The following is a 19279-nucleotide window of genomic DNA, read 5'->3' as shown; positions in this document are numbered from 1 at the left end:
GCAGCATGTTTGACCTGCGGCTTTTACTCTGAAATCAGCATCGTAATGCTGCTTTTATTTTGTAAAGCTGATTGCAGTAGGTCGGTGAGTGGCAGCAGGTGAGTTCATGACAGACACACGGAGACACAGACCATCTCAGCGGGACTAACAGGACGGCAGGACGGTGACAGCCGAGGTGAGCGTGTTTTATCACATTTCTCCGTCAGGCTCGTCTCGTCTCTATCCGGACAGAGGCGGCCACAGACCGCGTTACCCACCAGCACAGCCACGGAGTCACCTTTTAACGCTCTCCGCAGCGGCTGGCGAATTACGGCGGGTTTCTTAATCCTCCATTTCAGTAATATCAGTGTCTGCTTAACGCGTGAGCGAAGATAAATGCTGGAAAACATAATATATATATAAATATATAAACCCTAGTATTGGCTGGTTCCCGCCCCCTTCTTCGTCTCCTCTCACTCAAAATGAAATGAAAAACAGGCAGGTGGTGTCCTGATGGAGGCTTTTAACCTCAATAGATAACGATTTATATTTCATTTTTTATTGGAGTTCAAGCGGGTAATATAACCATAAACCGAGGCTCTGTTTCAGGGGGGAAGAAATACGGGGAGGACACCTTTTATTTACCGGAGACTGAAAATAACGTTGCTGTGATGTGTTCACCTGTTGCACGTGAGGGCTGCAAGAGAGACATCTGTCACATCAGTCACATCTCAGTGTGTGTCAGATTCCTCCTGACGTGATGGGTTTTGGATGGACAGAATGTGACTTAAATGTCAAATATTTCTAAATATAATCACCTTTCAATAGTTGCGTTATATCCATGTTGAACAATAGAACATGGTAGAAATTATATATAACAGATGTGATTGACACACAAGTGATCACTAATGTAAGTGTGTGATTTATATTTAGTCTGATTCCATGGTTATAAAATGAACACTCTTAGTTTGTCTCCACATGGAAGAGAATGAACAGAGGTGCTGATAAACCTTCATAAAGATGAGTGGAAACACACTAATCAGGATGCATAGAAGGAGATAAAGCGCCGCTAATGGATCGTCCTCCAAAAAACGACTCCAGACTTGGCACACGGTTTATCAGAGTTTCTCTAACAGCTCAGCCAGCGTGGATGACATAACATCTGCCTCTATGGATGGCATCCAAGAAAAACTTGCTCTTTAGGACAAAACTGATAAAACATTGAACGGAAGCGTGAACATTAGGAGCACATCCTGTGGTCAGATGAGACCAACATGAATGAGTTGGGCTCAGACAGATGAGGTCCAGGGTGTTTGTTGGGAACCTGGCCTGGACTACGAGGTTGGCTTTTTTAAATAAGCTTCTTCGAAAATGTGACTTGTCAGATTTTGGTTGGTCTCTAAAGTATTGACAGTGGACTGTTTTTGTTTGTTGGTCATCGAGGATCATGTGTAAAGTGAGACTGTCACTGACGTATGACTAATACCTGAGGGGGATTTATTTACTTTCATGTGTTTCTTTACTCCTATCCATTCTCTCATTCACAGGAAAATCAAAATCAGGTGCTTCATTAATGTTGTTTCAGACCATGTAAAAAAAAAGAGCTTCCTTGACCTGTGTGTAATTAAAACTGTCACGTGTAACTAATGTACAGCTTTCTATTGAATCAGGTTCGCTGCCTGATATAAAATAAAGTGGACAGGCAGGATCACTGTTTGTTCAGAGAGCGATATGAGAGCTGTTTCTTCTGTCTAAATGTGTTTATTTTCCTTCTCCAGTGATTAGAAAGCCAAGGTTATCATGATGTTTCCTCCTCCTGCTGCGGTTCCTGATGCCCAGAGTGGAACTACAACGAGAGAAGGAGTCTGAAGGTAAAGCTATGATCTGTGATTGTTTCTGGGCATCGTCACGGTGAATATATTTGGGCTCAACAACTTATGGAAAATATCTTATTAGGAGTTTTCTGAGACTTCGTGCAATTACAATTTTTTTTAACAGTCAAGCTTCAGTTACATTTTTTTTTACTGTGTCACAGATTTGAAACATGTGATGGAGCATGGTCACGTGAGAAACCATCAAAAGTGTGACTGTCACACAAGAAGGACAGCATGTATTTATAAAACTGCTCATACAACAGTTTAAACCCTGAGTCAGGCAAACTGTGTGACGTACAGTTGAAACCAAAAGTTTACATACACTGCATAAAAAGACACAAAACATTTTTTTTCTGACATTAAATCAGACTAAACTTTTCCTGTTTTAGGTCATCTAGGATTACCAACATTATTTCTATTTGCTAAATGCCACAATAATGAGAGATAGAATTCTTTACTATTTTCTTCAAAGTCAGAAGTTTCCATCCATCTCCTTCGTATCTGGTAGCGTTGCCTTTAGACTGTATGACCTGGGCCAAACGTTCTGGGTTTCCTTCGTTCTGGCCCATTCCTTCTGACAGAACTGGTGGAACTGAGTCCGGTTTGTTGGCTGCCTTGCTCCACACACCTTTTCAGCTCTGCCCACAAATTTTCTACAGGATCCAGAACATTGACTTTGTTGTCCTTCAGCCTCTTTGTTACTAATCTGGCCTTATGCTGACGGTCATTGTCCATCTGAAGACCCATCTGTGCCCAAACTTTAACTTCCTGGCTGATGTCTTGAGATGTTGCTTCAATACTTCCTCATAATGTTCTTTCCTCATGATGCCATCTGTTTAGTGAAGTGCACCAGTCCCTCCTGCAGAGGATGAACCAGACTTGTGTCCACAATTCTCTTCCTGACATCTTGGCAGATTTTTTCTTTTCTTTTTTCCATGTTGCCACAAAAGGAAGCAGTGTATTTGAGGTGCACCTTAAAATACATCCACAGGTGTGCCTCCAATTAACTCAAATGTTGTCAATAACCTATCAAAAGCTTCCAAAGCCATGACATCATCATCTGGGCAAATAGTTTGAAGGCATAGTAATCTTACTGTATGTAAACTTCTGACTTTAAAGAAAGTAGTAAAAACTTCTCTCTCTCATTATTCTGGCATTTAGCAAATAGAAATAATTTTGGTAATCCTAGCTGACCTAAAACAGGAAAGGTTTAGTGTGATTTAATGTCAAGACAGTGAGAAAAAAACGGTTATATGTCTTTTTATGTATGTAAACTCCTGGTTTCAACAGTGTGTATGTGTGTATATATATATTGATTCATACGTATACACACACTGTTCCTGTTTCTGTTTCTCTCTTCTGTGAAATATGTCTTTTTTCTGTTTTCTTTTTTTGTTAATTTGCAATTTGTGAACACTTTGGAATCAATGAAGCATGACGTCTGCACCAAGTTGCAGCATATTTAACTCTTTTTTGCCTTCTGTGATATTTATGTTAGCATAGGATGCTAATGAGTACTTCTTAAAAAATTAGCATTTATTAGTACATGCTCATCACAGCCCAGCCTACTGAGGAGTGAAACAACATATTTTTTCATAGATTTGGTGTCGCAAGTTATTCATTGTGTAATACATTAAAGATCGACAAAAATCAACAAAGGGATGAAGGGCATGTGGGTGTTTGTGACGCAAATGAAGTATAAAAACTAAAACAGGAATACTAAACAATGTAAACAATGGAACATAAATAAAAACTTCCACTGACTGTCTGTGACTTACCAAACCAAACACAACACACCGGCAACACCCCTGCTTGGTGTGTTTTTCTATATTTAGCCTCCTTCTCAAGTCATCACTCCACCCTGCTGCCCTGACTCTTTCTCCACCTGTGTGTCGTATGACGTTAGCTCATGTACAGCTGATCATCAGCCTACATATTTAACCTGCTGAACTCCAAGCAGTTTCAGGGCGTTTGTTTTCTTTCTTTTGCTCGTGCCACATTTTTACACACTGTGGGTCTGCAATAAAAACTCCTGCAGCTCTGTTAAAACAGCACAAGCGTGGCTAGAAGAATGGCAGAAAACTCACAAGTGTCTTCTGCTATAGATGGAACAAAAATTCATTAAAAAAAAAAAAAATCTGTAAAGCTGGATGTAAACAATGGAAAATCAATAGTAATTCCAGATGACTAACTGAACAAAACAAAACATACTGGCAGCGACACCCCTGCTTAAACTAAGTCTGTCTGCTGTCCCTATAGTGTGGCGAGTGCCTTGTTCTTTTAAAAGTCTAGAAAAATGATTATTCAGTATCACAGACTTCTTCCATACAGAAAGTTACTGAATATAGACAAATCAGTGAGATGTAAAGAGGTGAACTGCTCCCACCGACTCTCAGACACTGTGAGTGATCGCTCTACTGTGTGTATCTAATATCTTAATAGTAAATTAATCTGCTTACACTCCAGCACACATCATAATAAAGTCATAATAATCATTTAGATATTTACAATCTCTGCATTCATATTTCTACGAGCCACGATCTCTGTTATGTTCGTACGACCAAAACTCCAGTGTTGCATCAGTGTGTCAGTCCATGATGTTAAGCACATTCTGAAAAGCCTAAAGAGACGACATAAACCTTCCTGCTAAAGGTGTGATTGAACCCTTAATCTGCTGTCACTCCGCTAACCCGATATGATCCTTCACTCATTGCATGTAATGCTGCTGCTGCAGCATGAATTGAAAGGAAGTGAGTCGACTGCTGAGAGAACTGACAGGATGCAATCATCGCTGCTTTCATTTTCAGCTTTGTTGTCTTTTCTCAGCTGTTTGGCATGTAGCCTGCAACAGGAAGACCTCAGTGTGGGTTTTTAAGAAACCTAAAGAGGCGGGTCAGCAAATGACAATATTGCACTCATGCAAGATTGGAGTGTTTTTCAGGAGGAGCATGTTCTAATGCAACACAATTCTAAATACAAATAAATCCCTGGGACAGCTGGTGTCACATATCTGAAATAAGAGGTATAATGTGTAATAATTTCCTTATACTGCACTACCAAATCCATCAAGTCTTCATGCTAAGACTCACATACACAGTATCCAGAAACTGGTCCAACCCTGCAATTACACTAAACATGGAGTCATGACTCAGTCAGATGGTTAAATGTAGAACACAGTTAGCTTTCTTACTGAGTCATTGCTCCACCCGGCTCTGACTCTTCCTCCACCTGTGTGTCATGGTGAAGTTACTGTACTGCAGCTATTGTACCACTAATCATCAACTCAGATATCCAGCTCTGATTTTAAACTAAATAAGAAAAACATTTCAATATTAGCGCTCCATGGTGGCTGGCTGTTTATCCAGACAGAGGAAGGAAGTGAGATGTTTAGTCTGACTCAGTTTGTCTGTGTTGGTTTTTATTTAGTGCTTTCATTATTATCATAAGAAAACTTTGTGTGTAGCACCTTTCACACAAGAAATGCAGCTCAAAGTACTTCACAGTAAATAAATTACATACACTTCACATGAAAATAGAATGAATGTTTATGTCGTATTAAAATGCCATAATTATTGTACACAAATCCACTTTATAACAGAAATAAAATAAGGTTAAAATAAACCTCTAAATAAAACCAACTGAATAATAATAAAATAAAATCCAGTTAAACATTCAAATACATGAAATGTATAGCAGAAGAAAGAAAATGAAACCAGTTATTTATATAAACTAAAGTGTAAAAATTAAAGTGAAGTAAAATATATACTTTCAAGAAGTGCATAAGTGTGAAGCAAAGTGAAAAGATTCATGTAACTGTAAGAGACAAGCTTTAAAGTTGTTTAGGTGGCTGACTTCCCTGCTTTCTGGAGGCTTTGTGTTCCACAGCTCCGAGGCGTAAACTGACAAAGGCTGCATCCCACAGTTCCTGGAAACACAGAGTTAACCAGGGATTTAGAAATATGGCTTGGTCCTGGCTAATTAAAGGCTTTGTCAATAAGGAGGAGGACCCTTACGACGCCCAAGGACGCCAGTGTAGAGCAGCTCCCTTCTCTTAGATCTGCTTCTTAGCTGCAGAGTTTGGAATGAGCTGAAGTCTCTGTGGTTTATTCGGGAGGCCAGTAAAAAGTGCTTTGCAGTAATCAAGTCGGCTTTAAATGCAGGCGTGGACCATTTTTTTTAAAGATTCTTTTCCATTTATAAATAGTCATACTTTAGCAGCGTTTTCAAAGTGGAAAAACTGTTTTTATCAACTTGTTAATGTGGGAAGTCATGATATTAGTCACTCTCTAACACAGTGTCTGTATAGGAGGCGTAGCAGCAGCAGCAGCTTCCACGCTCTGTCCGTCTACACAGGATGTGTTCAGGTGCAGTGTCGAGTGTAGTTTGTTTATGTTTTGGCAGGACTCAGAACCCCAACATTACAATTACTGTAGTGCTGCATGTGAAGCAGAAGAATAAACAACCCAAAGTGTGAAAATCATGCATGTGTAGCACAAGATGAACTCTAGCGTTGTGATAAAAGTCGGAGCGTATCAGAGCACTGAAACACATGGAAGAAATGCTCTTCATGTCGACATGCAGTAACTGCTTTCCCACAAACTGTCCTGTCCAACAAGTGTTTGGCTCTGCTGTTTTAAAGTAAGGTCTGTCCGTGTTTTAGTTAAAGGTGCACATGTCGTTTCTATGAAATCCTTGTTTTTGCATTCGGACTGCAGCCCTGCAGCGCTGACGACGTCTTCCAGCCTAAACACAGCCAGCCGGTTGTCTCTGTGAAGGACGAGATGGTCTTTGTCCTTTTTGTCTGCCTGTGTTTTGCAGGATGTCTCCAAAACATGTGAACAGGCTCAGGGTTCCAAAATGTAGTAGAAATTTCAGATCACCAACCAAAGGACAACTGACAGGTTTTTGATGCACAACCAGGCATTTTTTGTAGCGTATAGTTTATATTGGGCATGTTCTGCTTTTATATAGTGAACAGAAGAGAGCTGACAAGTGATGCAAGGCAGAGATAGACAGGAAACGACAACTCAGATCAGAACACAGATTGCCATTACTCAGTGTCAGTTAAACTCTTGGCCAAAAGGCATTTTTGAGGCAGATACTGGTATTGATAGTTTATTGTTTAAGCAGTCTGACAACAATAAACAGGTACTTTGCAACATAAATAACAACAAAAACATGTGACTTCACTCTGTGCTGGACATTGAAATGATCACACTGTTTCTAAATGATGTCAAACCTGGATTGGCATTTCTGTATTGCAATTCCTTGTTACTCTATTGGCCATCATATGAACTTGTGAGTAAGGGTTTTCTTTCATAAGATATATCTCTAATAAGATAGTATCGGCCAGTATTTTGGTCTGGTTTGCCAACACCGAAAAGTATAACAGTTTCTGAAATGGCCTCCAGATGTATGATGTATTTTCCTTCTTGGCTCTGAGAGCAGCAGCAGCAGCAGCACACCTTCAGATGCCGTCAGATCAGCATAAGTCAGCTGATAAAGGAGTCCGGCCCCGCAGCATTCCTCCCTGACATACCGATCTGATGAACCAGATTAGCTGCAGCCTTCATGCCTCCCTCATTCCAGTCTCATCAGGACTGGCTGCTGTGAATACGCTCATTGTCTCAGGCCAAGTTTAGACCAACATCTTTTTATACTTCTTCTCATGGCTCAATAGCACATATGGCCATGTGAGCATGTCTGTTTGGTTCGCTGCTGTTCGTGTTCAAGAAACCACAAGGAAATGCTGAATTGTCTAAAGATAGACAAAAGCCACAGGACACCACTGTTACATGCCACAGAGACGTAGTACCTCTTGAAATGTACGGTACAGGCAGGCAAACTCTGGAGATAGCACCGTCCACTACTTCATGAGATGAACTTCTGCTGACTTGGTATTCCCTTGACTTTTATATATATATACAGGCATACATTAAATTTGACATAGTATTTATTTTATATATTAACAGCATGCGATAGCAGGGAACCCGTTATTTATAACTAGGTAACCTCATTAATAAGGATTATTATAACTGAAATAGGAATATAACGTTGGGGCTCCACGTCACAAGGACGTTCTCCTGTTTACTGTGAGCTCAGCTGATTGAGATGGAATACTTTTTCTCATTTTCTCCTGCAGCTACATCTGCTGTTGTTTCTTTCACTGTTAGTCAAATTAATTTCCTCTCAGACGCAGGTTTTAAAGTCTCTGTTGTTTTCCAGACAGTGTTTCGAGGTGATCCGTGGCTGCCTCCTAACTTAGCTGCTCGCCCTTAGCATAGCCTTAGCCACCATGAAAGGAACTAATGTTCTGATTTTTGGCGATGGCTGTGCTGCTTGTTTAGTTTCTGCAGGTTGTGTCTCTCCTGTAGAGATTGTTAAAGTTACTCTTGTGTTAGGAAGATGTTACAGGAACTCCAGATGTCGTGACAGCCTCAGGCTTGTGCTGTCAGCAAGAGAAGCTCCTGCTGCACTGAGATTTGAATTTTTTTTACTTTTATGGTGTCACAGGGAAACAAGACATGCTAACGTAAGATTGTGGTGCTTTGGCAATGTCTGTTACCTCACCTTCCAAACACAGCTCTGCTAATTCACTGGAGATGAGAGAAAGCAGATTCAATTGACTGTATTATTTTTATTGAATCGGTTACTAAGCAGAGCGATGCAGTTATGAAGTGCAACACCAGTATCTGTCGGCCTCTAATTCATGCACCCATCAGGATACATTTCCATAGCTTTGGTGATTCTTTACCCTTCTATGTACCGTAGCACCATGAGGCCACAATGTAGTGACGAACACTTACACCTGAAACTGACTACTACATTTCCCATGATGCTCAGCTGCATTTGCGCTAATTTATAAATGTTAGACTGCTAGCATGCTAAACTTAGATTGTTGATGGTAAATATCAACATGATGACATTAGTTTTGCACAAAGCAACAAGTTTTTCAATGCTTTTGCTATCACCAATGAAGTTCCACAGTCTTCCAGTATATTGGTACTGATGTCTCAAAATAACACCAGATAAAACCAATTGTTTGGTTTTTTTTGTGACTGAATTTTTGGGTTATCTCGTCGTTTTATATGGAAAGCAGCTGAATGCAGATGCTTTTTGGTATGCTGTGGAATCTCAAGATGTGATATAGTCTTCTTCTTCACCCTCGTTTGAATACCTTTGCAGTAACTAGTGCATGCTCAGTTGGCACAGACTTTCTTTAAATGTCTCTTTAATTACACAGAGGCACCGCTAGTGTAAATCCTTTATTTCTGGCTGAGAAAATCTTAAGGAGCAGGCCATAAATCTGTCTTTGTTACCTTCCACCAGAAAATCCAGACAATCCCTTTACAATTGGACGAGGATGGGACGTCCTGCGGGGCTTTTGTTTCCTGTGATAGGAAACTTCAATCACTTCAGCGCTCGGTTTTTATTGGCCCGCACAGTGTCTCATGAAGCCTCTCAAGGTGTCGTCTGATTGGCCCCTCAATCCGCTGAAGACTTGTCAGCCAATCGGCCTCTGTCTGGGTGAGTGCCACTTCCTCTTCCCACCAGCTGCTGCAGTCAATCAGCTTATTCAGCTGCATGAGTGTTTGTGTGTGTGTGTGTGTGTGTGTGTGTGTGTGCGTGTGTGTGGCCGGCCACTCTTTCCTCCCCCTTCCCCTCTCTTTCCTCTACAAAACAGCCATCCCACCCTCTTTCCACTCCCATCCCCCCTTCCCTCACACACTTCTACGCTGTGTTTCTCTCTCACTCACACACGCTTGTGAATATACACTCACACACTCCTGCCACATGAGGCCCAGCCGCAGCCTGCTGCGTGTGAGTCACTGGAGAAAGTTACACCAGTTTGTGTGTGTGTGTGTGTGTTTTCCATGCAGCAGTGTCTCCTCTGCAGCACATTTCGCTTCGGTTGGGACGCAGTGCAAGGAGACCGAGAGAGGGGAGATCGAGATTCGCTGCAGCTGAATCAGGGATTCTGGTCAAGGTAATGACAGCCTGTTCTCCTGGTAATGTTTCCAATGATACTCTGTCACTCCAGCACACAGCGTTGTTGTCAGGATAGCCATGAGTTTGCTGGAGTTTGTTGGTCAGCACTGAGCTTTTAAACACTTGTTTTGGGATGAGAAGTCTTTGCTCGAGTATGTGACTGATCTGTTTTGCTGCGCGAGTTAATTAAACGGTTTTTAGAAGAGCATATTGGTAGCATCCCTTTGAGAGCGGAGTTTGCACATCCATACAAGATGCTGTTTTACAAAAAAGAAAAAAGCATGCTTTTAATGTTTTTACAAGCTGCTTTTTCATTTACACGTGAAGCCAAAGTTTTACAATAGTTAAATTCAGTTTAAATATAAATAGCATGTCAAGCCAGAACAAAACCACTTTAGAATGAATTAAAATAAAGAACTGTCTGATCAGGCAGCCAGCTTTAGGTACAACTTTACTTCATACAAATTTATGTCACCACTAAAAAGGAATTGAGACCTAGTGCCGAGCTCAAGTTTTAAATCTCAGTAATCTGGGTCACCATATGCTGCAAAACGCTGACAATCTTTAGTCGGAGGGAATGGTTAAGTTAAGATTAGAGCAAAATCAATGACAACAGTCACAATAAGCTATTTTAGTATCGATGTGCATTTGTTGAAAATGTTGAAAATACAGTGCAGTCCTGTGCAGCCATAAAGCGGTGATGGAAGAAGTGCTCACGTCCTGTATGTAAGTGAAGGAACCAACACCACAGTGTAGAAAGTTCTGCACCTAGATTTTCCACTCATGTACAAAAGTTGAAGCGTCATACGATGCTTAAATTACAAAAAGTACTCACTATGCAGAATGCAAAATAATCTATGTTACTTGATTATAAATATGTATCCCTACTTGATTCATTTCATTGGCTGGGTAGTTTGTGAATATTCATTATCATTTGATTGTTGACATTATTTAATTGCATATATTTTGTTTTATTATATAAATTCCACAAAGTCGTGAACAGCAAAGAAATGTAGCAAAAAATACCAAATTTGCCCAATAACTGTAGTTATATACGAGTATAAAGTAGTGGAAAATGGAAATACTCCTATGAAGTACAAATAAGTATATATGAACATATACTGTATGTATATTATATAAAGAAAAAAATACTTTTCTTCAGTATTCAAAACTGTACTTTAGTAAATGTACTTAGTTACTTCACATCACTGCCATGGAACAGATGCCAACAAATGATACCAACAAAAATGAAAAAAAAAAAAAAGTTTTTAAAGAGTGCAGATGTACCACATAATGTAATATACTGTCTATTGCCAGCAGTAGGTGCATGTAGCTGAAATGACTGAACTAAATGAAGTTAAAATTCCAAACCACATCTCAATACCTCTAACTAAATAAAAACCATCAGACATTTTGCTCTAAACAAAGGTAGCTTGTTTTGCAGAGAGCCAGGTGTTGTTGGTGTATGTGTCAGTACATTTACACAATTATTTCATGAAAATTCATATCAGAGCCGTGGACATCAGTGCTTTTTAGCATCGACTGAAATGTGCCTGCAGCATTGATATGAGGGCATTTGTTGGCGTGATATTGTTGTAGAATCAGTTTATTTATGCAACATTCTCTCCGGCTCATGTTTTAGAAACAGCAGTTCAAACAGACAGTGCGCGACAAACAGCACAGCTGAAAATGGACTCATTCTACATTCACAACAGCTTTATTGTGTAGAGTCATGCAGCAGTGTGCAGCTGAAGGTGAGAGTTTGGTAATGGAAAGGTGCCACCAGACGTCATCAGATAGTTTCAGCAGCTAAATGTGTCCCTTGAACAGTGCACAGAGTGAAGTGCAGGGAAAACATTCTCATAGTCCTCAAAAGTAATGTATCACAAAGGTATTGTCCTTGTTGGAGTAGTAAAACGAGGTGTCTCCATCAACCCCAAGCTTTCTGATGTTAAATGTCGCTGGTGACTGCTACACTGACATTTTCATTTAATCACAGAGTCAAAAATAAAGTTGTCATTAGAGCCTGTCCTTTAAAAGCCACAGAGGGCTGTTTGTCTGAACTATGTAATAGCTAATTGTCGCAGTGGTGGCAGCATTAGTCGCTCTGTAAGCAGCTTGCCAGCCTCCTGGTGGGTCAACACGTGGTGTTCCAGCTCAGAGGATCCATGACAATACATCTCCCCTCTCTGCATGTTTGTGTGCAGTAAGCAATATAAACAAAGCTTTCTCATCTGCAGCTCTGCTGCTGTTTGCTGATTTATGCAGTTATAAAAGCCACATAATGCTTGATTATACGTTTCCATCTGCCGTTTCAAACAAGCCCCAGTTGCTGTGGAGCTGTTTGCACTTTGGAAAACTAACATCAAATCGCGTGCAGGAATGCATCGTTATCAGCCTCGAAATTCTAAGAATTTTTCTGAGGGCGACTTCTCTGTCATGAGATGTTAAGGTAAAGTTTTTTCTCTGAATACAGAAAATGTAATTTGTGTTTACATGACTGACTGAATAACTCTCTCCACACTGTCCACATTAGATGCTGTAAGCTGGCCTTTGTTGTTTGTGTGGCACTCCATTCCCCAACAGCATTACAAACTGACTTGTTCAGAATGTCTTATAGTTTTACAAACTGTGTGTTTTCACAGTTATACAGGACAGACATACAGACAGATGTGTCATAGTCATGTCCCTTGCAGCTTTAGACAGCTGTGCTGTTTGGACACAGCTGTGCAAATACAGGAGGGATGCAGGGAGGATTCACATGGCTTCATCTGCAGCCATTTAGGTCCAGAATGTGCCTCTCACTTGCTCTCATTGCCTTTAAATCAGAACAGAAAGCCTCTGTTTTTCTGAGGGATAAATACGTCTTACTTTGGTTTCAGGGTATTTTCAGAAACAGTGTACATAAGAAGTGTTTGCTTTTTATATATGTTATTACGTTTCCTAATCTGAACATGGCAGACAGATATTATACTTCTGATTTCTTGTGATGAACAGCACAAGAAAAATATAAATGTGTAATTGCGTACAGACACGTAGTTACACACATAAATATGACTTGTAGTAGAACATTTCCTTTTGGGTTCACATTGTTCAAAGCTGTCATGAAGAACATTGGTGAAGAAACACACATGCAACCAACAGACTATCAAAAATAAGTCAATAAATCAAATACTGCTTCAGTATTTTGACATTTTCAGGTTTTTTTTTTTGCCATGCTTGTTCCTGGTGCTGCTCAGTCGAGTTGATACGAGATACATCATCCACTCTTATTTATCATCTGTTCACATCCACATTGAAAGAAAATGCGACACCGTGCACCTGTTGCCCTTCACACTGATCTCTCAATCAATGTAAAATTTGAAACCTCCCGTTAACATCGGTGAGAAAACTGATATCCAAAGAGGATTTCCCTTTAACCTTTGCCTAACTCCACATACCTGAACCAAAATCGTTTAAATGAGAATGGTGTTTTTAAATCAGTTGGAGAAATAACAATGAAGAGACTGTTACAACAGTGTCTAACAGGCATTTGTCTTTGACAGTGATCTTCATCATGGAGGTGCCCAGAAGGCCTCAGCCCTCCTTCACACTGGCTCTCCCTAAACCGGCTTCATCTGCTCTGTCTCCCCTGGGAGCTGTAGAGAAGGGCTCCAAGAAAGAAAAGCTCCTGGAGAGGAGGGATGGAAGCTCAGAGAAGGATGATCAAGTTGGACAAGAAAAGAGAAGCTCAGAAGAGGAGACGTTTCAGTCGGATGTGTCTGTGTTTGTGGAGGCACCTGCCGATTCCTCAGAATATGTGAATACAAACACTGCTCGAACAAATTTAAGACTTTCCTCAGAGGATAGTTTCTCAGAAGAGAACTCAATATCAGAGGAGAGGTTGGCAGAGGAGGCTCATAAGAAGTCTGAGGAGGAGGCAGCAGCAGCTAAAGAGAGGGCAGCACAGAGACAGCTGCTGGCTATAGAGGAGCTGGTGCAGTCTGAGAGGAATTACCTTCGAATGCTGCAACTCAGCACTGTGACTATCAGGAGCAACCTGCAGAAACTACAGGTATGAATCAGTGAGTGGATAAGACATATGTGCAAAAACAATGATTCTAATTAGGATTTAATGTGAGGACCTAATCATCGTGTTCTGTGAGATCTGAAAGTTGCTCGAATGGCCATTTGTCAACCATCCACATACCCACACACTTGGTTTATAGTGATATGAAGCCAAGTAAGAGTGGATAAGGTGAAATAAGAATATTTTGAGATGAACAAAAAAGCAGTAAAGATTCCGTAAGATTCCGTTATCACGAATACAGAAGGAGGAGAAAGACCTCCTCCCTCCCTCCTGTATCCCTGATGTCAACCTTCAACTGCACCTGTAGTCAAAATGTAAATATACAGAAAGAGGCTACAAGTCAAGATCAAGGTACAGTCCAGGTGCAGGTGGGGGAAATTTAAAGTGAGCAGTCAAAAAACATGTTGTTCTGCGATAGAACAACTATTTTAATGGTGCTTTTAGATAATAAGTTATCACTACATGTTGTAATGGCATTGCATCATGGAGATATACTGTTCTGCTGCGACCTCTTGTTGGCTCATAGCTTTTCATTATGACTGAGGTATTGCTTAATACTGCTAAATAATCATTTATTATCGCTGTGGTAATGAAATGAGTCCTCGTAAAACATAATGGAATCAGGCTTTATGAGCTGGAAGGACTGAGCTGTGGATGAGCATGACGATGATAACACGCCCAGGGAGCGGAAGAAGAGGCCGAGGAGAATCAAATGGAAATAAAAAAGGCGTGAAAGAGGGATAAATTATGAGCTGATGACCTGTTAAGCGAAGGAAATTAACTGGTGAATAGAGGGACAGTTGATGAGATGGATAATAAAAAACACATTTGTCCATTTTATATGGCATTTGTCTAATGTAGAATTTAGACAACATGCAAATGTGTAGACGTAGAAGGAAAGGTGGAGGTGGAAAGGGCAATAAAAATATGATTAGAATAATGTGATGGCTGCGTTGAAGGACAGAAGGAGAAATACTGAGCAAAGTGGCAGAGCGAAGGAGCACTGACCGGAGAGAAAAATGGAATAAATGTGGATGAATGGTGGCATTGTGGGACGGAAAAGTCACTGGATTGTTTTTCTCTGGCAATGTGCACATTGTTCAGTCTCGCACCAGTTAGTGTGCCCACTATTCTCTCATTACAATAGAATGAAGCAGGACAAAGTAGATCTTTATCACCTACATTAGCATTTTCCCTGTAAGAAGGAGCTCGTACGTATGTTGCACAAGTTTTTATTATTAGTGGTGTTACAATAATCCTCAAACTTGACAATTACATGTTGACTTTGCTCATATTGCTGTTATGTAGGGCATCAGAAAAATAGTTTTTATTGGCTTCTTCTTTGCCATTAAACAAGGTAAATTCAGGCAAGATGGATTAATATATAAAAAATGTTCTCTCTGGTGCTTCGTCGCAAAAGACTCGCCATATCTAACCAAACTATCTAAGTTCACATCTACGTTGCGGCTATACAGAAAAATGAATTGCATGTGCTTTCTTTTCTATCCCCATGTCCACCAAAGCCTCCTCTATCCAACCTGGACGGCATGTTTCTGTTCATAGAGGAGGTGATCGATGTGTCGAGCCGTCTCCTCAGCCTGCTGGACCAGACGCAGGTTAAGCCTGACGACCCTCGTTTCCTGGAGACGCTCTGTAAGGAGCATGACTTTACACTGTCTTTAAATTCTCTCTTTAAAACTCTAAACCTTATTACCTGTGGTCAGTTGATACCACGAGCCTGTTTGGAGTTCCAGCAGGTGGTGGTTGTTGGTTCCAGAGAGGTTTTCTGTTTCTAAATGAGTCGCTTCTGTCCTACTTGTTGACTGGAAACCAAAAAAATGTTCCTGTCTTGTCATCTGAAATGTGTTTTTTTGACATTCATGTGAGCAGTAGTTCACTGAGGTATTTCAGTCTCTGCAAGTTCTCTGGAGGTGTGAGTCAAGTTTATTGTTCTGGCTTTATATTCATAAATGTCTTCTATACACTTTATTGTATTTGCACAAGTTTAAAGCCATTTAGTGGCAGCCCACAACGTTCCTTTTGTATTTGTGATATGTTTTATTGTTGCACCATTAGTTGAAGGTTAAGAGGTTGTGACCACATTCCATTTGGGAAGGTCCTCCAGACATTTGTTATGTGCTACTTTTTAAATGAAATGACAATGACAGAACTCTCACAGACTAGTAGTATTACAGTATTTGACGTCTGTCCACATTAAAAAAATACCCCACCAAAAAAAAAAATGACATTACAAATCTGGGTAAACAGGGACCATGAACACAGCCAGACGAATTGCACATTATAAAAATAAGTACAACAAACAATCTGGATAATGGCTGTACGAATAAGCGTTGTTATTTATTCCATGTTCCTTTAGCTGGAGCATGTCTAGACGTGTCTCTTCCCATGACAACGCTTTTCAGTTTCTCGGCACGAAAGCTTATGATTACATTTGCCTCTCTGCATGATGACCATGACAACAAGAGAGTGCTGTTTGTTTTATGCCCAGTCAGTCATTCACTCACAGCACAAAGTGTGTTTGATGTGCACTAACTTTCTTATTTGTATTGATTATTCACAACAGATAGAGAGCACAAGTAATTTGATATGAATAAAGCTACAATTTATAAGTTGTTACCGCTTACCTTTCTGGTTTCCTTACAAAAAAAAACTGCTTCATCTGTATGTTTTGCTCCTCTTCATGTAATGAAGTAAATGTGTGTTTCTCCTTCCTGGCAGGTCATTCGTTCCTCAGCCTGTCTTCAGACATTGAAGCTGCCTATAGGGAATACTTGTCCAACTACAACCACGTGACAGTGGTAGAAAACGGATACAAACAGAAGGAGGCGCTCTGGAATGACATCGTTAAAGTCATCAAGGCCTCAGCGTAGGTTTATGTCGTTCTGACACACATTGGGACAGAAAGTACGAAAAATAAAAAAATGAATCCAAATGCTCACAATCTGTGTTTGTCCCTCCAGACCTGAAGTCAACGCCACCTCTCTGAGTTTCTTCCTGGTCATGCCGGTGCAGCGGATCGCCCGCTACCCCCTCCTCCTGCAGACCATCCAGAAACACACTGACCCGTCTCACCCGGCCTATGCGCTCCTGGAGCAGACGGCTCACACCTCCATCGCCTTAAACTGTCGCATCAATGAGTACAAACGCTTCAGAGAAGTTGGTGAGAATGTTTTCCGCCAAGACTGTCCACTACCAAGACATAAACGAACAGTGGCAATGTCAGAGTGGATATTCTGGATTGTTCAGTTTTGTTGTTTGTTGTGATTAAAAAAAAAAGAAAGCTGGCTGTATAGGAAAGGTTTGAGCTGTCCATAATGTTTTTCAGCCGATAAATACAAGAAGACGGAAACCCTGACCATCAAGGACAAGATCAACCGCCTCAACTCGCACAGCATCGCGAAGAAGACGGCGAGGTTCAGCCAGCAAATCAAACATGAGACTGGAATAGCACCTAAGGTAGGACGCTGCTCTGTTACCGACCCTGAACGATCCCTTTCCCAAGTGAGGCAGTAGAGAAGAGCGTCTTACCCATAAAATCAATAAAGCAACACATAATAGAGGTGTTTCAGGATGCTGAGCCATAAAATATTTCTTAGCACATACCCTACCCTCACCTGCCTGCACCTCAGTACTTAATGATTAACCAGGAATGTGGAGATACAATGCATGAAGTGACCTGATACTGAACCTGCTGTTTGCTCTGGTCCGAGGTGCTACGCTGTAGTTGTCCCAGTGAGATTTAACAGGTCTGATCAAAGAGTTCATATCGAGGAGTGTCCTTACATGTCTCCTGCAGCTGCATATGTTGAAACCCATGTTGGGAAAAAATGCTCTGATCTACCAGAGTTGTATGAATACAAATGGAAACCAGTGTTTTCATGGAATCTTGAGGTCCAGCTCAAGCAGTCGTTATGATCATTTCAAATTATAGGGAGTGAAACTATGTGTGATGCCATCCCAAAGGATCTAACTACTAAAAGAAAAACGCTGTCATCACGCAACTCAAATGTATAAAGACAGTTTTCTATGTGTGTTATCTGCGGTACATTTTAAACATCTAGCTAACACTATAATATAGTCCTGAGATGAAGATTACATTGAAGACAAATGAGACTGATGGCAGTTCTAATTATGCTGTGTTGATAATCGAGGTATCGTGCAACTTGAGACACTGCCTTTAATCTTTAGTCACTACATACTGTGCATGTCTTCCCGTGCGTTATGTTGCAGCTAGTGGACGAGGAGTTTGACGCCCTGGAAGGTTTCTTTTATGTTCTGGAGAACGGGATCCTGGAGCTTCTTGAGAACGTGGAAACATACCTGAACCACTTACAGGTAAGCTGCGAACGTCCAAGGCTGTTTAATGGATGTGCATTTTAATAAAAGTACCCAAAATTGTATTCATATTTCTCTGATATAAATTGAATTACAATCTCACCCTCTATTGAAAGAAAACATTTTGAAGCTTGGATGGTAACCTTGTCAAGTTATTAATAAACCATAAAATCCTTCTTTTTGATTAAAAACAAAGGTGTATTATAATGAGGAACACTGTGGGTTAGAGCCTGACGGTTTGAATACAAAGTTATCATGCAATTCCTGGTTTGAATCTGAGGCATGATATATATTCTGTTACCTGTCAGGAATTGTTATTTGGCCTTGATCGAGAAACTCCATATTGCTCGAGTGTAGCTGCCAGCTGGAAGTTGTGAATGTAAAATATGCTTCTTTGTTTTCATTCACACTTTGATTAAGTGTGGCGTCTCCCCAGATACTGAGCGTATCATCTTTGTAGCGTCTTTTGACTGTTTTGTCTTGTTTCTTGCTGTCTCGTCTTGGGCAACCTTCTTTGGTAACTGATTATGATTTTTTATTTTTTTTGCCTCATATGCTAATGAGAGAACACCAAGTCTTTGCAACAGAGTCATATCTGGAGTTCTTTGTGTTCCGAAGGATTACATTTTACACATGTCTATGCATTTGTAGCATTTTCCCACTAGTTAAATTCCTCATCCACATATTTAAAGGTCTTAGAAAATGAAGAGTGAAGAGCAAAGCTTGTGACCTTCCCATGTTTACATTTTACCAACAGACTGTGACTGGTGGCTTTCCAGTCACTGGTGGAATATAACTAGATATTTATTTATGTTGTTGTCATATGTTTTTGAGTCATGTTGTCTCTGAGGTCAAACACATGAGTGTCTGTGTACCTTTCCACTCTAAAATTATCCTCTAAGTGGTTTTTGTCTCTTTCTATTCCCGACCAACAAGGATTAACATTGTGTGTCTCGTCTCATTTTTTATTTATTTATTTTTTTACATTTCACTGCTAATAACAGGCCAAGTG

The 19279-nt window shown here is 40.4% G+C and overlaps 1 protein-coding gene across 1 annotated transcript in view; it reads left to right on the top strand.

The window, feature by feature from the left end:
- The first annotated feature begins 92 nt into the window (after positions 1–92).
- arhgef37 (Rho guanine nucleotide exchange factor (GEF) 37) overlaps positions 93–19279 on the top strand; it is a 32377-nt gene continuing 13190 nt past the window's right edge. The window contains exons 1-10 of the mRNA XM_008277038.1: positions 93–175; positions 1758–1850; positions 9183–9380; positions 9734–9840; positions 13388–13896; positions 15435–15564; positions 16651–16798; positions 16893–17092; positions 17258–17388; positions 18163–18267. Coding sequence (XP_008275260.1) covers positions 13399–13896; positions 15435–15564; positions 16651–16798; positions 16893–17092; positions 17258–17388; positions 18163–18267 — 1212 coding nt within the window. The 5' untranslated portion in view covers positions 93–175; positions 1758–1850; positions 9183–9380; positions 9734–9840; positions 13388–13398. The remainder of the gene's footprint in view (positions 176–1757; positions 1851–9182; positions 9381–9733; positions 9841–13387; positions 13897–15434; positions 15565–16650; positions 16799–16892; positions 17093–17257; positions 17389–18162; positions 18268–19279) is intronic.

The sequence above is a fragment of the Stegastes partitus genome, unplaced genomic scaffold (assembly GCF_000690725.1).
Source record: "Stegastes partitus isolate 25-593 unplaced genomic scaffold, Stegastes_partitus-1.0.2 Scaffold87, whole genome shotgun sequence".
Classification (NCBI taxonomy): Eukaryota; Metazoa; Chordata; class Actinopteri; family Pomacentridae; genus Stegastes; species Stegastes partitus.
The sequence above is the reverse complement of the archived record's forward strand: the minus strand, read 5'-3'. Positions and strand labels throughout refer to the sequence as shown.